Consider the following 19467-nt stretch of genomic DNA (forward strand, 5'->3'; position numbering starts at 1 on the left):
CAATGGAAAGCTAGACTTAACACAAACTACTAAATTGTTGTCACTGACTAAGTAGTATTTTCACTTAAAAACTCAGTTGAATGCAATTATGATTACTCCCTAAAATTCTCTATTTATGATCAGCTTCCAATCTAGCACTTCCAAAACTAGATATTTAAACAATAAATCATACACCACATACAGTGCTCATGACCTCATCCACAATGTGACAGATCACATAACAAATGGCATAAATGATTTCACAGGTGACATGACATATGAAGGTAAGTGATGGCACCATTCACTATGGAAACAGCATCAGTTCTTTTTTTGGGTATGCACAGGCCAAGTTGACATCTCTTGCATTGGCAGGAACCGCCATTAGGGTAGCCCTTTACTGCAAAATTAAAATCCCAAAGTGGAAGTCATAAAAAGTTTTCACTGCCTTTACCACCAGGCTTTTCCAAATGGAGGCAGACACTGAAAGCTGGCCATTCGACAGTGCACTCTATATCTGGTGGGCAAGTCAAATGGCTAAACTTTCGTTGACCATTACTCTGTCAGGCCGTCAGAGGTGTATGTCAGCATTAGGGGCAGAGTAGTCTCCACAGATGACACACATAAGGTCAGTTCAACTCTAAATGAGGCAGGTTACTCTTCAATATGGCAAAGAAGCTACTCTGTTGCCTCTGCGGCGTAATATCCTTTCCACCATACTCTAAATCAGGCCCAAATTGTTTTGTGAATCGGCATCATAGTGCTTTGTATTCCAGGGTCTTTTTACAGCATTTCGGATATGAATTCTTATGTCATCAATAATATTACTGATGATGTAATATGTGCTGTGGGGAACCTTAACGTTTGCATTTTTGAGATCATGAGTTGTATATTTTTTTAGTTGGATATTTTTCCATGCATGAATCACAGATTTATGTTTTTGTTGCATATTTGCCTTGTGAATTAGTGGTAAACAGCCATTACATCTGTGTTTCGAGTTAACTTTGCATTTCTTAGCAGATAGCCCTAGATAGAGAAAGAGTAGATTGCCTTTCATTTAAGTATCCTACAAAAAGATTAAATGGAAATGAATATTATAATTGTAAAAAAATGATTCACCTTCATAAAAATCGTACGTGCACATGGTGTGACCAACAATTGTGTTGAACTGAGAGATCTCCTGGCTGCACAGCAGAAGTTCTTGAATGAGTTCCTTATCCAGTTCTGTGCTGCGGATCACCACTTTGTCAAGAACTGTAAGTTCAAACTGAGGTCTGAAAAAGGCATCAACAGCAGTATCTGTGATGATAACGGTGCCAGGTCGCATACCTAAAATATTTTTAATTGAGGTTAGAGACACATAGAAATTTACAAATTAGTGAAGAATGTCAATTTTTTTACTATAATAGGCCCTCTTTTTAAAGATGTCCATTCCTTGAATCTAAATTTTTTGAGACAACACAAAATGAATTATGGATCACATTACAATTTTATGTAATCAATTCTGAATTATGACAGTAACAGGAAGAAGAAAAGCAGTACAAAAATATAAGATACCTAAGTGTATTAATTGCACAACAGTTTCTATAAACACAGTGTAAATTAATCCCCCCGCCCCGAGTCTGATACACAGTATTCCCTACAGGGAACTACTGCGAGCCAGGTGCAACTGTAGCTTGGGTACAGCCTTTTTGATTGAAGCTGAGGTCATGGTCAAAAGATTTGTAGAACGGGGTATTCAACAACTAGCATTCAGAAGGCCCTAGTTAGGGTCAGTCATGTTAACTGAGATAATCTATTACTACCCAAAAAGTAATAAGAATAAGGTACATCATCAATCAGGTTCATTACAACCCATCACAGTAGAACAAAAGAAGTCAAAAAGATTTTACATACATTTTGGTATGTATTAAAAACAGACGAGATTTTCAAAAACCTTACAAGAACACCCTAAAGTTATGTTCAGGAGAGGTCATACTCTCAAAGACTCTCTCAGTCATTGTCTAGTACCCCAACCTGAGACAAGTAAACCATTGTAAGGTTTCTTTATTTCTGGGACTTGTAGGACATTTAAGCACACTTAAAATAGTAAAGTTGTAGAATTTCCCACATTACTCAAATCATTCATTATAGAGAAACAGCTGATCTGTAATTCAGACTACTAAGTTCATGCATTGTGCTGTCCATGTAACAAATATTACGTTGACAGCACCATTAATGGAGCTAACAAAAAAAAAGAGTCATGGACAATATGAGAGCTATTCTCCATGACAATAATGCATACCTTGTAGCATGGCACTCCAAAACACACCAAGATAAGAAAGTTAACCTTCTGAAATTTGTGGTATTCAACAGAAGTCCAATAATTGAGAGAGGAGGAAACTAGAGTTGAGAAAATTAGAGTCCAGAATGATTATTGCTCTGAATACAATACATCTAATAGGATTTAACATTGATGATGAACTGGCAGTCCATGTGGGTTAGATGATAACAACAAGTAAGAAAATGTTAGTGAGGGTCATGTGTTAATTTTTGTAGATATCGCACCGAAGTACCAATACCTGCCTTTTGATTTTTAAAGGTTATGTTGGACATATATTGTATTTTTTATCTGGCTTTAACCTTAACTTTCTGGTGTGGTTGCACTTTGTTTTAGAATGTCATGTATGGACCATGGTGAAGCAGAATTAAGAAACAATTGCTACTGCCTAATTAATGGAATGAATTTTAACTGGGACGTGCTACTCAACAAAAAAGCTATTGTATCTTTTTTGAATGATTAAAATGTTTTGTTGGTTGCCCACTTGGGCCAGATTGGAAACGTGGAATTATGTCTAGACAATGTATGTGTCAGTTTGTTGAGTTCAAATTGATTTTGGGCTGATCTGCTACTTTTAAACTACTGAGCCATTGAAGTTAACTTAGGAATTATTGCATGTTCTGCGCACTTGCTCATTGTGGCTAGATTGTTTGGCGGTATTACGTATAAGGCCAAATCCTTTTTAGAGCACTGTTTAAGGCTGGAAAATGCAATAGAATAATACAAGACCCAACTGGGGAGGGGGCACTCTGTATCTAAATACAATTGATTGATATCCAATAGCCCACTTGGGTACTACTTTGGTTATGACCATTACCTTCAACTTCAAATATTATGGTATGCAGAACAAGTGGTGGCAGTGCATGAGATGACAGTAATTATCCTCATTAACCAATAATTACAAGAATATGTGGAACAATGGGGTAAAATGCGTGAACACTACCTTACAGTGCAGCAGGGTCATGGAACTATTGACAATGTATTGTAATGATCTGTATCTAAATTCACTATCCAGTTTTCCACTCTAAAATGGCTGACATTGTAGCAGCAGGATTACGGTTGTTCTAATCCAGAGCTCATTTTTGATGAGCAACGTTGTAAGCATTATGGTCGATATAAGGAATACACTGTTTACGTATGTTCTGACCTGCGACCTAGGAGACACAGGCCCTCATTATGACCCTGGCGGTGTTGCACCGCCAGGGCCAACGGGGGCGGGAGCACCGCCGACAGGCCGGCGGTGCTCCCTTGGGCATTCTGACCGCGGCGCTTTGGCCGGTGGTCTCCCGCCGGTTTTCCGTTGCCCATTTGAATCCCCCATTCTGACACCCCCTACCGCCATCCTGTTCCTGGCGGTTCGCCCGCCAGGAACAGGATGGCGGTAGGGGGTGTCGCGGGGCCCCCGTAAGAGGGCCCCGCTAGTATTTCACTGTCTGCATAGCAGACAGTGAAATACGCGACGGGTGCAGTAGCACCCGTCGCACCTTCCCACTCCGCCGGTTCGATTACGAGCCGGCTTCATGGTGGGAAGGTCGTTTTCCCCTGGGCTGGCGGGCGGCCTTTCGGCGGCCGCCCGTCAGCCCAGGGGAAAAGTCAAAATACCAGCCGCGGTCTTGCGACCGCGGTACGGTATTTTGACGGCGGGACTTTGGCGGGCGGCCTCCGCCTCCCGCCAAGGTCCGAATGAGGGCCACAGTCTCCAAAACGCGTCGGGTTTTTCGTTGCTATTATAAAAATAAAAAGCATCACAACAGCAAGACACAGTGGCCGTGACTGTATTCTTGGGTGGAACCTTTGACAGAGGGAATTCCATCCGAATAAATAGTTTTTCGATATGATGGGATCACTACCCCGTGACGGCCGGCCGCACTGAGGTAAGAATTACAAGCAACATGTTTGGAGATATATATATATATATATTACCTAAGTGGCGGTTGCCACTAGGTTGTTATAGCTAGGACCTAGTTTCTATAGAAAATCATTTTTTTGTTGTTTAGCTAATAACTTTGGTGCCGTTTGATTAATCTACACAAAATTTCCCAGAAAATACAATGCTTACTTCAGCACCTGTCTGGAAAGGTTTGGGGTGATCCATCAAGCGGGGGGGCAGAGAAAAAAGCGGGGGTAAAATGTTTTGTCCCCATGCATGTTTCCAGTGGGATTTTAAACAGGAATAGCGCCAGAACCACTGGACAGAATTACACCAAATTTGTCTAAAAGGTGGTCCAGGAAGTGCCCTTTTTTTTTATTTGGTGTAAATGCATTTAGTAGTTTTTGAGAAATTAAAGAAAAATAAATGTATATTTATAGGGATGCAAATGCTCAGAGAACCCTCCTGATCTCGTGCTGAGATCTGATTGGCTGCCAACACTTTAACAAGGAAGTGCTGACAGCTATATTGGCCCAGAAAAAAAAATAAGAAAAGGGGCCATGGTAGGGACACTCTGATATCTTAGCTCTGGTGTGAGGTCCCAGAGGAACCCCCTGCAGAGAAAAAAGCATTTTTTAAAAATGTTCTGGAGAGATGAGGCAGATCTGCTGAAAATGTGAAAAAAAAAAAAAACAAGCATGGGCGCCAGTGCTTGTTTAAATGCAGCCCCCAGGTCGGCCAGGTCCAGGGTCATTGACATTTTGAATGTGGGGGGCAACTGGCCCCAGCCGCAGCCCTGGTGTCCATCACCTCCCCGGGGCTAAACTTGTGTGTGCAGGTGGACCTCCAGGCCGTCCTGCAGCCCCTGGGACTGCAACCTCCCCAGGGCATTTACCTAAATAAGTGCAGGGGGTCCCCTGGCCTGTCCACAGCCCACATGACCGCCACCTCCTTGGGCTTTAACAGACCTGCCAACTTTACCAAAAACCTCACAGTGTTAGGAGGTGGAAGTCTTCGAGGGGGCATGGCCCCATGTTGAGAAGCACTGAAGAGGTAATTTTTGCCCCCACCCCGGCCCTGCTGCCAATGTCCTGGGGTGTTTTCACACCCATTAATGGACATTGGAGATTAAAAGCCTCCAAAAACAAGCTAAAAACCACTGCTTACAGTGGTTTTCAGCTCATTTTCCCTAATACCATGTGATATAGGCTCTTCACTGGGAGAGCATGTGAGGGTAGCCAAAATCATGTGTCACACAGTGGCACTATGTGAGTTGGCAGGTCTGCTTTCAATTAGATGGATGCAGGGGAGCCACCCGGTCTCCCTGCAGCCCCGGGGACTGACACCTCCCCAGGGCTTCAAATTAAATTAATGCAGGGCAGCCACTCAGTCCCCCCCTGCAGACCCGGGAACCGCCACCTCCCTGGGGCTTCAGACTAAATAGATGCAGGGGGGCCGCCCGGCCACCCGCAGCCTTGGGGACCACCACCTCTTCGAGGCTTCAAACTAAAGGATTGCAGGAACCAGCACCTCCGCTAGTGGAGTTAATAATGGCCCTGGGAACCACTAGCCCCAGGGCTGGCTCCTGCTATGTCCCAGGGTGCCCACCTCCGACACAGCGGTTTGCTCTGTCTTGCTGGGAGCTGACAGCTCCCAGCAAGTCAGAGCAAACAGTCCACTTGCAGCAAGTGAGAGCAGTCAAACAGCTCTCTCTCACTGGAAGCAGAGGTTTCCTCTGCTTCCCTGCCTGCAAAGATGAAGGCATGGAAACAGAAGAAACAATTGCTCTCACAGAGAGGGAGCTGCATTGAAATGCATTGTAGTGAAAGGCAGGTTTTGAGGGTCACAAAAAGGAGAACGTATAAAGGGTGATAAATTTTAGTTGCAATATAAATCATTTGTTGATAGTACCATACTAATTTTAGGAATTGTGGAGTGTTTTACGGTGATTTTTCTCAGCTCGGATTTCATGATTCATGTTTGAGAGAAAACTATTTTCTCATGATTTTTCCATAGAAGTTATGGAAGGTGCTTCAGAAGCTAAAAAGAAAGTATATTTTCTGTGAATTCACACTATCTTTCCCAGCCACACGAGAATTAAGTCTGACATTCTCAGTAAAACATGAGCTTCCAACAGGAGTCATTTGCTTCCCTTGTGTTCTACTGCAGCCTCCCAGTGTTCTAAAGAACAGCTACAGCGCTAACAGTCTTCCTTATGACAAAATTATGACACATCCCAAGCCTTCTTAAGAAGCCTTTTTCAGAAAGCTGGCGGAATACTGTGGACGGTCATGGCGGCGGTAAGGTGGCGCTGCTGTCAGCAGCAGCGCCACGGCAGCAAAACACCGTCGACCGTATCATGAGCAATGATACAGCGCTGCGTCCCGTCTCCTTCCGTAGGACCCCCTGCAAGCAGGTAAGTCCGGTTCTCCGACAGGAGAGGGGGGTGAGGGGTGGTGTGTGCGTGTGTGGGGGTGTGGTGTGGGTGTGTGTGTGTGTGTGGGGGTGTGTGTGTCTGTGTTTGTATGCGTGCATGCAGGTTTGAGTCACGTTGAATGAGTGCGTGAATGACTGAATGTGAGTGTACGTAGGTTGTGTGTTGTCAATGCGTGTGTGCAACAATGTATGTTGGTGTGTGTGTGTGTATGAGGGTGTATATGTGCGCGTGTGGGTGTGTAAATGTGAGGGGGCAGGAGAGGGAGGGAGAGGGTGGGAGAGGACTCTGGGGAGGGGGAGGACCTTATCAGTGCCAGGGAAGGAATTCACTGCAATATATACTACCACCCATGGTACCCCGACACTTGCCAATTTACCGGAGGTGTTAAAACAAATACAGAATGAGCATGGGGCAGCCCCTGCCCTAGATTTGGGGATTAAATTAATGCGTAATTTTGACGCAGTATCCTCGATAATACTCAGTAACATTAAAGGGGAAGCAGTAGCACTGGCTATACGTCAGCGTCTCCGAGAAACTCTACATTTGGATCATGAGAGAAAGCTACCAAAAATTATTTCCGATACCTATACTAATATAGGACGGGATAGTCTGGGAGCAAAGCCAAAGAAATTGGAAGTACAGAATACCACCACTAAGGAAGGTACAAAACAGACACAAGAGGGTTCGAAAAAGCACTGGGAGAAGCCAAAACAATTTAAAGAGAGACAGAAGCAGAGAGCAGACTCTCTGCATCCGGAGAACTCCGAAATGAGATATACTCTCAGAAATAGGGAGAATATTAGAACTTCTGATAAATATACTGATTCATGTCCCTCTCGTTCCTTTCAGGATGCTCCAGATAGGCGGAGCGAGAGAGGGGGCCGTTCTGACCGACGTTCTGACTACGTGAAACAAAAGAAAGACTCGCCTCAGTCTACATTCAAAAAAGAAGAAACGACTTCGCAACAAAAGCCACAGTTTAAAAACAAAATCGCTTAAAAATGCCAATACACTTGAGAACATTGCTGAAGAACAAGACGTGGGCAGTGACACTGCTAGACAGCCCAGCAGAGGTCACGATATGTCGCCAGAGTCTGAAAGATCATCTGGATGTGACAGCAACTAGTGATTTTGTTGCAGTTCAAACAGCGGACGGGTGCGTACTCCCACCAGATAGACTTTATGATCTAAAGATCCAAATTGAGGGAGACGTGGAACGCACCATCGGTGTGATCTTTTGGGCCAAACTTGTGACATCCTATTGGCCGAAAGAGATTGGCGGCCTGAACACGTCCGTAAGCTCCCACATGGGGAAAATTTAATTTTTCCTTCTTTCTCTAATCTTGTTCCAGAGGCGAAAAAGGAAGCCTACGCTGTCAGTTGGGCTCTAGCGCAGGCACCTGCATTATATTGCAACCATGTAGATTGGGACAGGGACTCTCCGTGTCATTTAATACCAATCAGGTCCACACCCCAGCCTCAGACACAATATCCAGTCAAACATGAGGCTAAAGCTCCAGTGAGGGAAATACTCTCAGCTAGAATATCATGGGGCAATTGAGCCTTGTGCCTCTGCAATGAATAATCTAATATTCCCGGTTGCGAAGCCAGACCATTCCTCTAGAATAGTCTTACAGTACAGACACTTAAACAGTCATACACGTACATATGTGATACAAAATTCACATAGCACAGCACTGGTAAATAACATAGTGCGCAAAAAAATATAAAACAACGTTGGACATCTCCAACGGGTTCTTCTGCCAGAAGAAAGTCGGGACCTGAGTGCATTCTCATTTGGCTCACAAAAACACTTTTGCCATTTACCCCAGGGCTATAAGAATAGTCCAGGACTGTTCTCCGCCCAAGTAACATAATTATTACATGATATTGATCTAGAGGCGTTATCCTATGTGGACGACATTCATCTCACGGACAACGACCTGAACATTCATCTTGTAAGGGTTGATTGAATAATTATGGAGTTTGCAGGAGTCGGTTATAAATTCAACTTTAAGAAAAGAAAAATCGCCTTTCTCAGTGTATTGTTCCTGGGATATGAGCTATCAAACAAAGGAAAGAGCCTGGCCCCGCACTTCCTAGAGAAATGTGCACAACAGCACCCACCAAATACGCTAAGGAAATTACACTCTTTACTTGGTTTCTTTAATTTTGGCAGAACATACATTCCTGACTATGCACAACGTATCAAGCCACTATACGACTTAATATGTCCAGATTTTTCTAGCAGACACTGGACAGTTGAACACACGCGCATCCTTAGGGATTTGCAGCAGGACTTTCTAGAAGCTAAACACTTACACACCTGTGACAATAAAAAGAATTTGGTCATCAGCATAATTGCTGGTGCCCTTGGGTTTACGCATGTCCCCTTCAATGAGAATGACACAGTGCCCATAGCATATATATCACATTTATACTTGAATGCAGAGCAACGCCTTGCACCCATAGAAAAAATTCTAACTGCAGTTCAGATGGCTGTCATAAAAGAGAGACCACTTACCCAGGGGAAACGCATCATTGTTGGTACCGCGGTGCCAGCACTAGAGGCCATCACCAAAGTAAGCGTTCCTAACGCTAAAGCATTACACCCACGCTGGATTCAGTGGGCGACCTCACTGACAGCTACTGATGTTGATTATATTTTTGATCCGAAACTTCAGACACAAGAACTTCTCCAATATGAACAAGAGTGCCCCGCTCCTCTACATCTTTTACCTTTAGACAACTATGATACTGTCATTTATACTGATGGTCCAGCCCAACCAGCTGTAGGTACCAAACATCAATACTCAGCTGCTTGCGCAACCGTGAGTGGAGTGATGAAGGATGGAGTCTTCCACCCTCATAATACCTACACGCAGACCCTAGGGGACTGCACAGCTCAGTTAGCCGAACTCAAAGCCCTCATTTTAGCGCTAGGAAAAACGGAGACAGGAAGACTGACTTTGATAGTCTGTGATTCATATTACTGTGTTCAGTCTTATAATGATTATCTTAATCATTGGAAACTGAACGGGTTTCAGTGGTTCTAAAGGGAATACCATAAAACACAAGACATTGTGGGGGAGAGTGGCTGATCTTAAGGATAAGCTGCCGAGCGTCCATGTAGTACATACATTTGGCCACCAACGGGTACACGTTATCGGTAATACTTTGGCTGACGAAGCAGCCAAGTACGCAGTAGCTTTGGCTTCAGTGGTTGCAGTGGCTCGTTCCCATATGAGATTGAATAATGAAATAGTGACTGCTGTGAAAGCCTTGGCTGAAGGCAAGTCTCTCCCGAAAGGATACCCTACAAAATATTCGTGCCACATCAGTGCACAGAATGTTGCTTATGCAACACTTTCTGGGGTTGGAGATCGAGCAATCCCCAACGAAGACCAGAGATCAGATTTAGTAAAAGCAGCGCACAAGGGTGTCGCTTATGCTCATGCTAGTATTTCACCCACTGGAACACTCTTACAGAAAAGATTCTGGTGGCCGGGTCTATATAAACAGACAAAGCAATTTGTCCTTTGTTGTGACATCTGCCAGCAGATAAAGGGCTCTAATATCAAATGCCTACCGCAGACATCCCTCGTAGTGTCCAGTAGGCCATTACAATGTGTGTACCTGAACCACTGGGGTCCACTTCAACCGGATGGTGCATACAAATACATCCTAGTTGCTGTAGATTCTTGTTCTAGATTCCTGTGGGTATGGCCGCAGCAGTTGGCTGACGCTCGAACTGTTATAAAAGACTTGCTGATCTTTATCGGTACATATGCAGTTGCAGCATTCCACTCGGACCTGGGCCCTGCATTTGCCTCTAAGGCATTCAGGGACACCATAGGGACAAAGGGTGTTGAACTCCCTTACTCCTCACCATACCATCCTGAGGGAAATTCAGTCGTGGAGAGGCGGAACCGTGATCTAAAGCAGTCCTTAACAGCTAGAGTATTGGGTTCTGGCTGCAGCTGGCTTCATCACCTATATGGGGTCCAGAGAGCACTGAATAATCTGCCAAGACGGTCTTTGGGGGGACGAACTACCTATGAGGTTCTCTTTGGGATACCTATGTATGTCCAGGATCTTGATGGTGCTGGTATGGTGGCAGCAGAACCACCTTTTGACATTAATGAACATCTCACTGTCTTACAGGAGCTTCAACACTTTTGAGATAAAAAATCATCCACCAGTGCTGCCACCTTAGGAACAAGGGATATTCCAACAACTTCCACTGGCTGGATTCCTAAAGTTGGGGATCTGGTTCAGGAAAAGATTGCTGTAAAGAAGGAATTCGGTCCATACTACAGAGCACCAGTCTCAGTCTTGGGAATACAAGGTACCAGAACTGTAATATTACCACCATTACCTGGTCCCTGAGGAAACAGATTTGTTTCAATTGACAATGTCAAACTACACCATTTGGCCGATCCTGCACAGTAGACCCAGAGGTCCCTTGGGTAGTTCCCGATCCCCTCTCAGTACCCAACAGGACATTTCTCTTCAGAACAGAGTGAACAACACTACTGTGGACTATGCTACAATGTCCAACAATGCTATAAATTCCTCCTCGACCATGGGGAGGGCAGAGAATGAGCTCTTGCTGGTTCCAGTCACCACTTCCACGACAACACCTGGTCAAGAATTGGTCGTCTTATACACCAATACAACACAGACTGATGGCACTATTTACTATGAGCCTCCACATTAAGTGAACAAGTACTGAACTTGCTCCTGTTTTTGCAGAGACTGGGTCAGGTTACTTCATTGACATTGATGACTTTTCTTCAGACTCGTCCACTCAAGCGATTGAAAATGATTCAAAGACACGCAAGCTATATCTATGGCTTAAAACGAACTACATGATATATCCCTGAAACTATTTATGGTTCTGCCTAATATTTTCTACCTTATTTCTATGGATTGGTTTTGTGACTGTTTTTTTATTACTTATAAATGGTCATTACATTCCTGAATGCACAATTGTAGTGCCAGTAGATGAAGTTTTAACTCCACATCATTCCTCACACAAGGTTCACAGAGACTTGTCCCCGGTGAACATTTCAGCTGTACCTGTTTCTGATGGGATTGTGTGGGACAAAGTTCCCTTTGAAATATACGGGCCTACTGAGGTCATTCAAATTTCATATGTACTCAAAATATCCATGATAGATGTTATCACACCAGTGTTGTATCCGATGATTGGGATGTCCAGATAGTTGATTCTATGTTAACTGAAATGAAGGACTATTCAATATTTGAAAGTGATGATGTATATGTAAATACAATAAATTATGGGGAAATGTTCTGCTACAATAATTGGGGACATTACTACCTGCACCGTGCAACTAGACATAGACCTGTACTTAATTACACACAGTGGGAACACTGTTGAACACTACCGTTGGGGAGCCCAAAAATGTATTTAGAAAAATTCACTTATTTTTCTGGGCATGACACAAGAAATTCCGAGTCATATTTTTTCAAATTGCCTCCTTCAAAAATTAGGAAAATTTTGCTAACAGATACAAAACTGATATGTTCAGATGCCTTTGTTTCCCGTCTTGCCATTGAAGGTTACGATCACTGGAAGAACAATATTGATTTAAAGAGGGTATGGGGGACACAAGATTGGCAAATACAGGGTAGGGAGGCCTTGTTCAGAGCACGACTGATTCCTGTACAAATGATTTTTTTAAATTACACTTTTCAACAGACGTCCTGCCTCGGGTTAGCAAAAATAAAAGAAATGAACACGCCCAGTATCCCCACACCGGCTAAATTTAATGATTGCTAATTTTTCCTGAATAACACCAAAGAGGAGCTAGATTCAAAAGCTCAGGCTGGTACCTATAATTCTTCACTTTCCAGTCCCGGCAGGTGGTTAGTTTGGCCAATAGACACCAATGGATGTCAGGCTCATTTTTTAAACTCCTCGGGGTGTTTTAAGATTAGCCGGCCAGATCCTCGCTTCATCTCAGGTCAACACACGGGAATAGTTACTACATACAGTGTGGGTAAACTGTGTCAACAATCAATACAGTCTAACACGTTAGCCGCAGTTAAAGAACGCCTGAACACACTTTCTGAAGATATAGACTTGCAGGACTTCCTGTTAGGTCCTCGGAAAATAGCGCTCTAAAAGATTTGTATATGCTATGTATAATGAGAAATAGAAACTTTCTCAGATAGAAGCTGCTGCACGGTTAAGGCAGATAGATGAGGAAAATTTAGAAAAGGCTATGGCAGTTGTCGATAACGGCATCCAACAGAATTTATTCACTCACACACATAGTGTTGTCTACTATTGATATCATTCAGTCAGACATGTCCCGTTTATACCATGGATAAAGTCAGCTGCGTTCTATTATGCAGCTTGGTGGGACGTTACAAACATTAAAAAATGGCCGTGTTCCATGGAGATACATTAATGGTAGTGAATTGTTCGCTGCTTTTAATTTATCAGAGAAACAACAGACAATGGCCAAAAGGGAAGTGAGTTTCACCATGCTTCATATAGAAAAGTTAGAAAACTTGCCTTTTACGATAGCAGAGAGTCCTTTGACTGTCTGGCTCACACATGGCATTATTAATCTACCCATATCCACCTTTCGTTTTTCGAAATGCTTGAAACATCTTGCCATGGGCAGGTATGAGCGTTTGGGTGATAGCTTTATTAAGGAAGAGTGGGAGTTGCTTTTGATTATAAATGTCTGAATGGCGAAACAGAGGTCTTTCTTAGCGGAAGCGAATGTGGGACTACTGTTAGTCATTCTATGATCTGCAAGCAGGTGTCCCTTTCATGGCCACTGCAATGCGGGGTTGGCGAACTTGGCCTGTTTTCTGAAGGGTACTCCCCTTTCTTTGATTCGACCAGCATTTCATGTACTTTCCAATGGCAGTTATGTGGTGCTGAGCGATCAAAGCTGTTGCGGTATGCGACCGGGCATTGCCTTCACAATTTCAGTCTCTAAGGTTGTTACGTATTGTGGACATGTTTTATTCCCCCTACACTAGAGATAAAGGTATCAGAAATGTGGCCTCACATTCATACTAATAACGTGAATTATGACAAGCTGAGTAGGCTAAAGGTGCTACTGTTTCAAAAACAGGTTGCGTCGACATCCGCTAGAGAGCCGTATGTTCTCCAGATACAATCCCTATTAAATACCAACTTCCCCAAGCACTTTGGTGAGCTGGTATCCAGAATTTTCAACACCTCGCGCACTACTAGGATTGTCCATTTCTTCAAGGCTGTCAGGTCTGGATTTGTGTCCGTCTTCCAGACTATCTTCGGAGTCATCCCATCGGCCATCCATTCACTATTTTCAAGTGTATTTGGTGGCTTTTCTGTAATTTTGGCATTATTTGGTGGAATACTACTGCTATTTTTTCTGGTTCGCAGTGGTTGTTTCTTTACAGCTACACAGAGCGTTGGAGCCGCTGCCACCAGCACAACTGTGCTGTGAACGCATGGTTCAGATCTTCAATGTTTCCTTGCTGGGGGAACTGGAGGGGAATTGGTCAGTGTCATTTCTGCCACCCCTCTGGTACGTGCAGCCTGTCCTTCACTGCATATGGTGCTTCTTCGAACACTTGCCAACAGTGTGTCTTGCTGTCTTGCCAGTTTCTTCAGTGGACCAAGAACTGCTGATGTCCCCGATGAGGATTCATACACAGTAGTGCCCCATGAGACTATGGCTGATCTGCGAGGCCACTTATGAACACTCAGAGTTGGCTCTTCCATATACGGACAACGGCACTGATGCAGGTGAACCTGCACATGAGACTATTGCTCACTTTTGCTCCATGAATCCAGCCGCCCAAGTGATCGATCTTACATCAGACGATTTGGCCTCATTTTTTGATGACTTTTTAACAGGTGACTTCAGAGCTGGTCTTAAAGAACATGACTATAGTTCCACGCCACAATGATTGATTTTTTTTTTTTTCAACATCCAATGTATGATTTTACTTTGGCCTGCTGTGCTTGTCATGATTGACTTTAAGACTCTTTAGTATGTTTTTTAACATTTAATTTCAACTATGGCTTTTATGCTTTGCTTTTAGTCCAGATCAGCCTTTTTAGCTTTTTGGATTCCCTCACCTTCGGTGGCGTCCAGTAATGGCGTCATACTTGTAACTGCAATGGGGATGGTGTAGTGAATCCTAGTTTGTTTTAATAGGATAAAAGGAGTTAGCTTAGCCTTTGGCTTGCAGACTCCTGTCCCCGTTACTTAGCTTGCTCTGTCTTAGACCATTTATTGAATTAATTCTTCTAAGATGGCTGCTTTGTTTATAGTTAGGCCCTTTTGTTTAGAGTTATGTTATCAGTGTCACCGCGCTAAGGCGTCAACTCATGCGACAAAGAAAAAGAAACTGTGGGTGCTCACATTAGAAATTACTGTGCCAAGAATGCGGTGTTATCTATTGTTTTGGAACAGCCTACGTCAGGGGTCCAAGCATATATATATATAAATACATCACACTTTAGACAGATAATCAGAGGGATTCCGACTAGATACCATTACTGCTATCGATGCTGCACGTCTCCTTGACGCTGACCCGGACTTTGTGTTCTTCCGAAGACTGAGCTTGAGACCTCATTTCAAGGTAACCAGGGTTGGGGGCTCCTTCAAGGGACATGGCATTGGCAGATTAGGTTTAACATACCCAGCTCTCCTCTATTTAGAAGGTTAGGCCTATCATGATAGGGTACTAGGACATATTATACACTTTATGCCTTTCCATGCTAATGCAACATGGTGGGGGTCTTCATAATCATGACTCTCATCTTTTCAATTCTATTTCTTGCACTGTTCATTATCTTAGTAATTGCAGCCCATGCGATTTACTGTACTGTATTAAATAAAAACTATTGAAACATTACTGCATCTTCGTTATTGCCTGTGTTTGGTTGAGACATGAGATATCTGTGAGAAAGGGGTAATCTCCATATAACCACGACACTCCCTGAGATGTCATACTTCTGAGTCCATGCGTAACGGCTGCCACAAATCACCTTTAACTGTTTGGGTTTTTGGTGAGGTACTGCTAGTGAGCCGGAGGGGTTGGGATTACAGTTGAGACTTGTTGTAGGGTAGGCATAGCCGCCTACAAACATAAGTACTGTCATCCTTGAACTAGCAGTCTTGCCCAGAGCAAGAGTCTAAACCACGACACTTGCAGGGGGTCCTCCCAAGGTTTTCTTACACTACTGTCCACACTCCTCCTTCAGTAACCAGCACGAGCTAAATGAGTGGGATCGCCTACACGGTAGGTCTTAGGTGCTAGATACTGTCAATCACTATAACCTCTCCTTCTGTGCTCTGCTTAGGAACTTGGCAAGCTATCCATAAAAGCCTTGGCAGAGTCCATCTATAGGAATACAAACTGCTTTCCTCCTAAGTCCTTTCTTAGCCACTCAGGGAAGCCAGCAGAGGCTGTAACATATTTTGCTGTCAATTTGTGCTTAAGTTCTAAGAGACCATGTTTCCAAGAAACCACCTCTGGAGTGAAATCTGGGACGAAGAGGAGTGGTATGTCACCAAGCACCACTGTCCCGCTCTTAACTTCAGCTTCTAGGACTTTACTCCTCTAGTCTGTTGTCTGCATTAGAGTAACCACAACAGTGCCTCTTGCCTTGCTTCTCCCAGATCTTTCATGCAGTCTGGTGGTGTCAGCCATAGCCTGTTGGATGTTCTCTTTATTCAATCCTAGCAGGTCACAGAGTGCAGCATAGCATTCATCTTGCAGGGATTCAACTAGAATTCAACTCAGGGGATCCTAATACCCATAGTGGGGGCTCTCTGCAGAACTTGCCCAGACGCTCTTACCTCATGTACAACATCCTAACACAGTCTTTGATGCTGTCTTTTGTTGCAGTTTTGAGGGCTTTGAGGCCGCCCACAGTTAAGGTCATCTCTCTCGATTTGGATTCCAACTCATTCAGTTTTCAGATAACCACTTCTAGCTCCGTCCCACTTCACTCACTCCGTTCATTATTCCTTCCAGAACTTCATTCTCCTGGTGTGAGATCCTGATCCCTCAGAGTCCTTCAACATGGTCTTGTGCTTTTCCTTGCTATTTGCTTTGCATGGAAGGAGAAGAGGAGCAGAATTAGGGGTATTAGCTCCTAGAGCAGCATGGCAGTCCCAGACAATCCTCCCAGCTACCTCCCTTATTTTAAGGCTGATGTCAAGTCTCCGGCAGCAAAACATAGTCTCCTCTAGCTAGGTCCACCATGCCACAGTGCATCATCTGAATCACTGCAGCCCCAGTTAAGCCACAATGCACCGCTAAACTAGTGCATTAATTTCTCCTTCAACTACAACATCTGTTGTGGTGCCCACCTGGCCTGACTCACTTAGATCACCTGCCGCAGCGTCAGCTGTCTGCTCTTCTATTTCCTCTGACAACTGGTGACGAAGTAGGAGAAGATAGTCCCAACCCTCTGTCCACTGGGGCCTATTTATGATGGATCCAACAGTGCACAGGGTACTCTGATGACCCTGTGGCTCCTGCATTGTTGGCCGTTTGAGTAATCGCTTGTGGTTGGAAAACTTGGGCTGTCACCGGGAGCTTCCAAGAGGTGCTGCCATATAGGCCTCCAGTTAGCTACCGCTATTAGTAGATTTGACTACATTTGTGTTTCTATTGAAATTCAGACTCCAAGCTTTGAAATTTACAATCGGCAATGCCTTTACATGGACTGTATACCAAACTTACAGGTGAACTGTCTTCCAAGGCATCAAATGTACTAAGGTAACTACTATGCATTAAAGAATGTAATACTCCATCACAAATGTGACAAATATCCTTTCCTCTGTAATACATGTGCATTATATCCAATGGAACTTGTGATATGGCGGATGGGATATCTGTCATGTTGGAGTAGTTCACCTGCTGAACTCTAAATCAGGCCCTAAGTCTGGCACTGCACACTCTTCATCAGCAAAAGCGGACACAGCAGTTTCTCAAAAATTTTAAAGGTTTTTGGGTTCAACAGGCACATAATTTAAGAGTGAACCATCATCAGTAACATTAATTTACTAGAGCGAGAAAGAGATTCTGGCCCTGATTATGACCTTGGCGGACGGCGGAGGCCGTCCGCCAAGGTACCGCTGCCAAATGACCGCACCGCGGTCAGAAGACCGCGGCGGCCATTCAGACATTTCCTCTGGGCCGGCGGGCGCTCTCCAAAAGAGTGCCCGCCGGCCCAGAGGAAATGCCCCTGCAACGAGGACGCCGGCTCAGAATTGAGCCGGCGTAGTTGCAGGGGTGCGACGGGTGTAGTTGCACCCGTCGTGTATTTCAGTGTCTGCTTTGCAGACACTGAAATACTTTGCGGGGCCCTCTTACGGGGGCCCCTGCAGTGCCCATGCCATGGGCATGGGCACTGCAGGGGCCCCCAGGGGCCCCGCGGCACCCCCTACCGCCATCCTGTTCCTGGCGGGAGACCCGCCAGGAACAGGATGGCGGTAGGGGGTGTCAGAATCCCCATGGCTGCGGAGCGCACTCCGCAGCCATGGAGGATTCTGTAGGGCAGTGGTAAACCGGCAGGAGACCGCCGGTTTACCCTTTCTGACCGCGGCTCAACTGCCGCGGTCAGAATGCCCTCGGGAGCACCGCCAGCCTGTTGGCGGTGCTCCCGTGGTCGGTGACCCTGGCGGTCACCGGCCGCCAGGGTCAGAATGACCCCCTCTGTCATGCTTTCATTTAAGACCCCTCTTTCTACAATAAAGGTATTCACACAATAAATATCCTGATATCCTTCAGACAAGTACAGTTGTCGTAGTGCTTGGAAGAGGCCAGACAATTGTTTGCATTCTCTATTAAGAGAGTGTTAGTCTGCCCAGAAATCGAGTTTACAATGTATTTAATTTGAGCCAAAGATGGGCAAAAATTATTTTTATAAACAGAAGCATAAATTAATTATTCTGCTCCTCCACCTGTGCAGATATAGAAATCTCATAATATTTACATAAAGTTGCATAGAATGTAATATCAAGGGAAAAACTGGTTGTTGGAAGCCTTTGTCTAGAACCTCGTTCAATATCTATCATCCCCAATGAACAACTGTTTGTGATCACTTCAGAAACTGAATTATTATGGGTCCCTTGCAAGAGCCTATGTATTAGGGTGGTGTCTCATTATGTTCATGCTCCTCATACTCAGGAACCACCAATTCGCCAGATTGAAAACATTTACTTTGCAGCGGTCTCTGCACTTAGATGTACTCTATTTTTTCTATAAAGATGTGAGTATTTACTGATCATTGCAGCCAGTGATAACATTGACTTTATCTGAGAGTACTTGTAAATGTACCTTTAGCAAGTCAAATGTAAAAAATGTTAAGGAATATTTTACCGTGCTTTAAGCAGGTCGATCGGACGATCTTCACTTGGTTTGGAAAAAACGACATATACGCAACTGTACAAGGATTTTGTGAAGATCACTTTTGTCCAAATATGAATTATAGAGCTGTTCCCAAATGGGAGACAACAGTAGGACAAACACTTCATAAATATCAGTGGGAACATCATATAGACCTTAGCACTTCGTTGCTCTACTGATAAAATATTGCTACCCTAATTTCTGCTTGTATGGCTGTTGAAGCAAATTCAGAACCTTTACACCTACTCTTTGGTTATCCCAAGGGCATGCAATTTAATTTTCTGATTTTTGCGTTGAAGTCATTTTTATTGAAATAATTTGTAAGGACAACATACAAGAAAGAATAGACAATTATGAGAGTTGATCGGTTTACAGCGATACATACTTCTGTCTGCAAATTCACAAACACACATATCAAATTCTAAATATACGTTGCGAGGTCTGTTAGTACATCAATTT

General features: G+C 44.0%; 1 protein-coding gene across 1 annotated transcript in view; it reads right to left on the reverse strand.

Annotated features, from left to right (window-relative positions):
- The window catches only part of UPP2 (uridine phosphorylase 2), a 274606-nt gene that overhangs the window by 89937 nt on the left and 165202 nt on the right, over positions 1 to 19467 (reverse strand). The window contains exon 5 of the mRNA XM_069225143.1: positions 1096 to 1305. Within this exon, the coding sequence (XP_069081244.1) occupies positions 1096 to 1305 (210 nt within the window). The remainder of the gene's footprint in view (positions 1 to 1095; positions 1306 to 19467) is intronic.

This window comes from Pleurodeles waltl, chromosome 3_1, assembly GCF_031143425.1.
Source record: "Pleurodeles waltl isolate 20211129_DDA chromosome 3_1, aPleWal1.hap1.20221129, whole genome shotgun sequence".
Taxonomy (NCBI): domain Eukaryota; kingdom Metazoa; phylum Chordata; class Amphibia; order Caudata; family Salamandridae; genus Pleurodeles; species Pleurodeles waltl.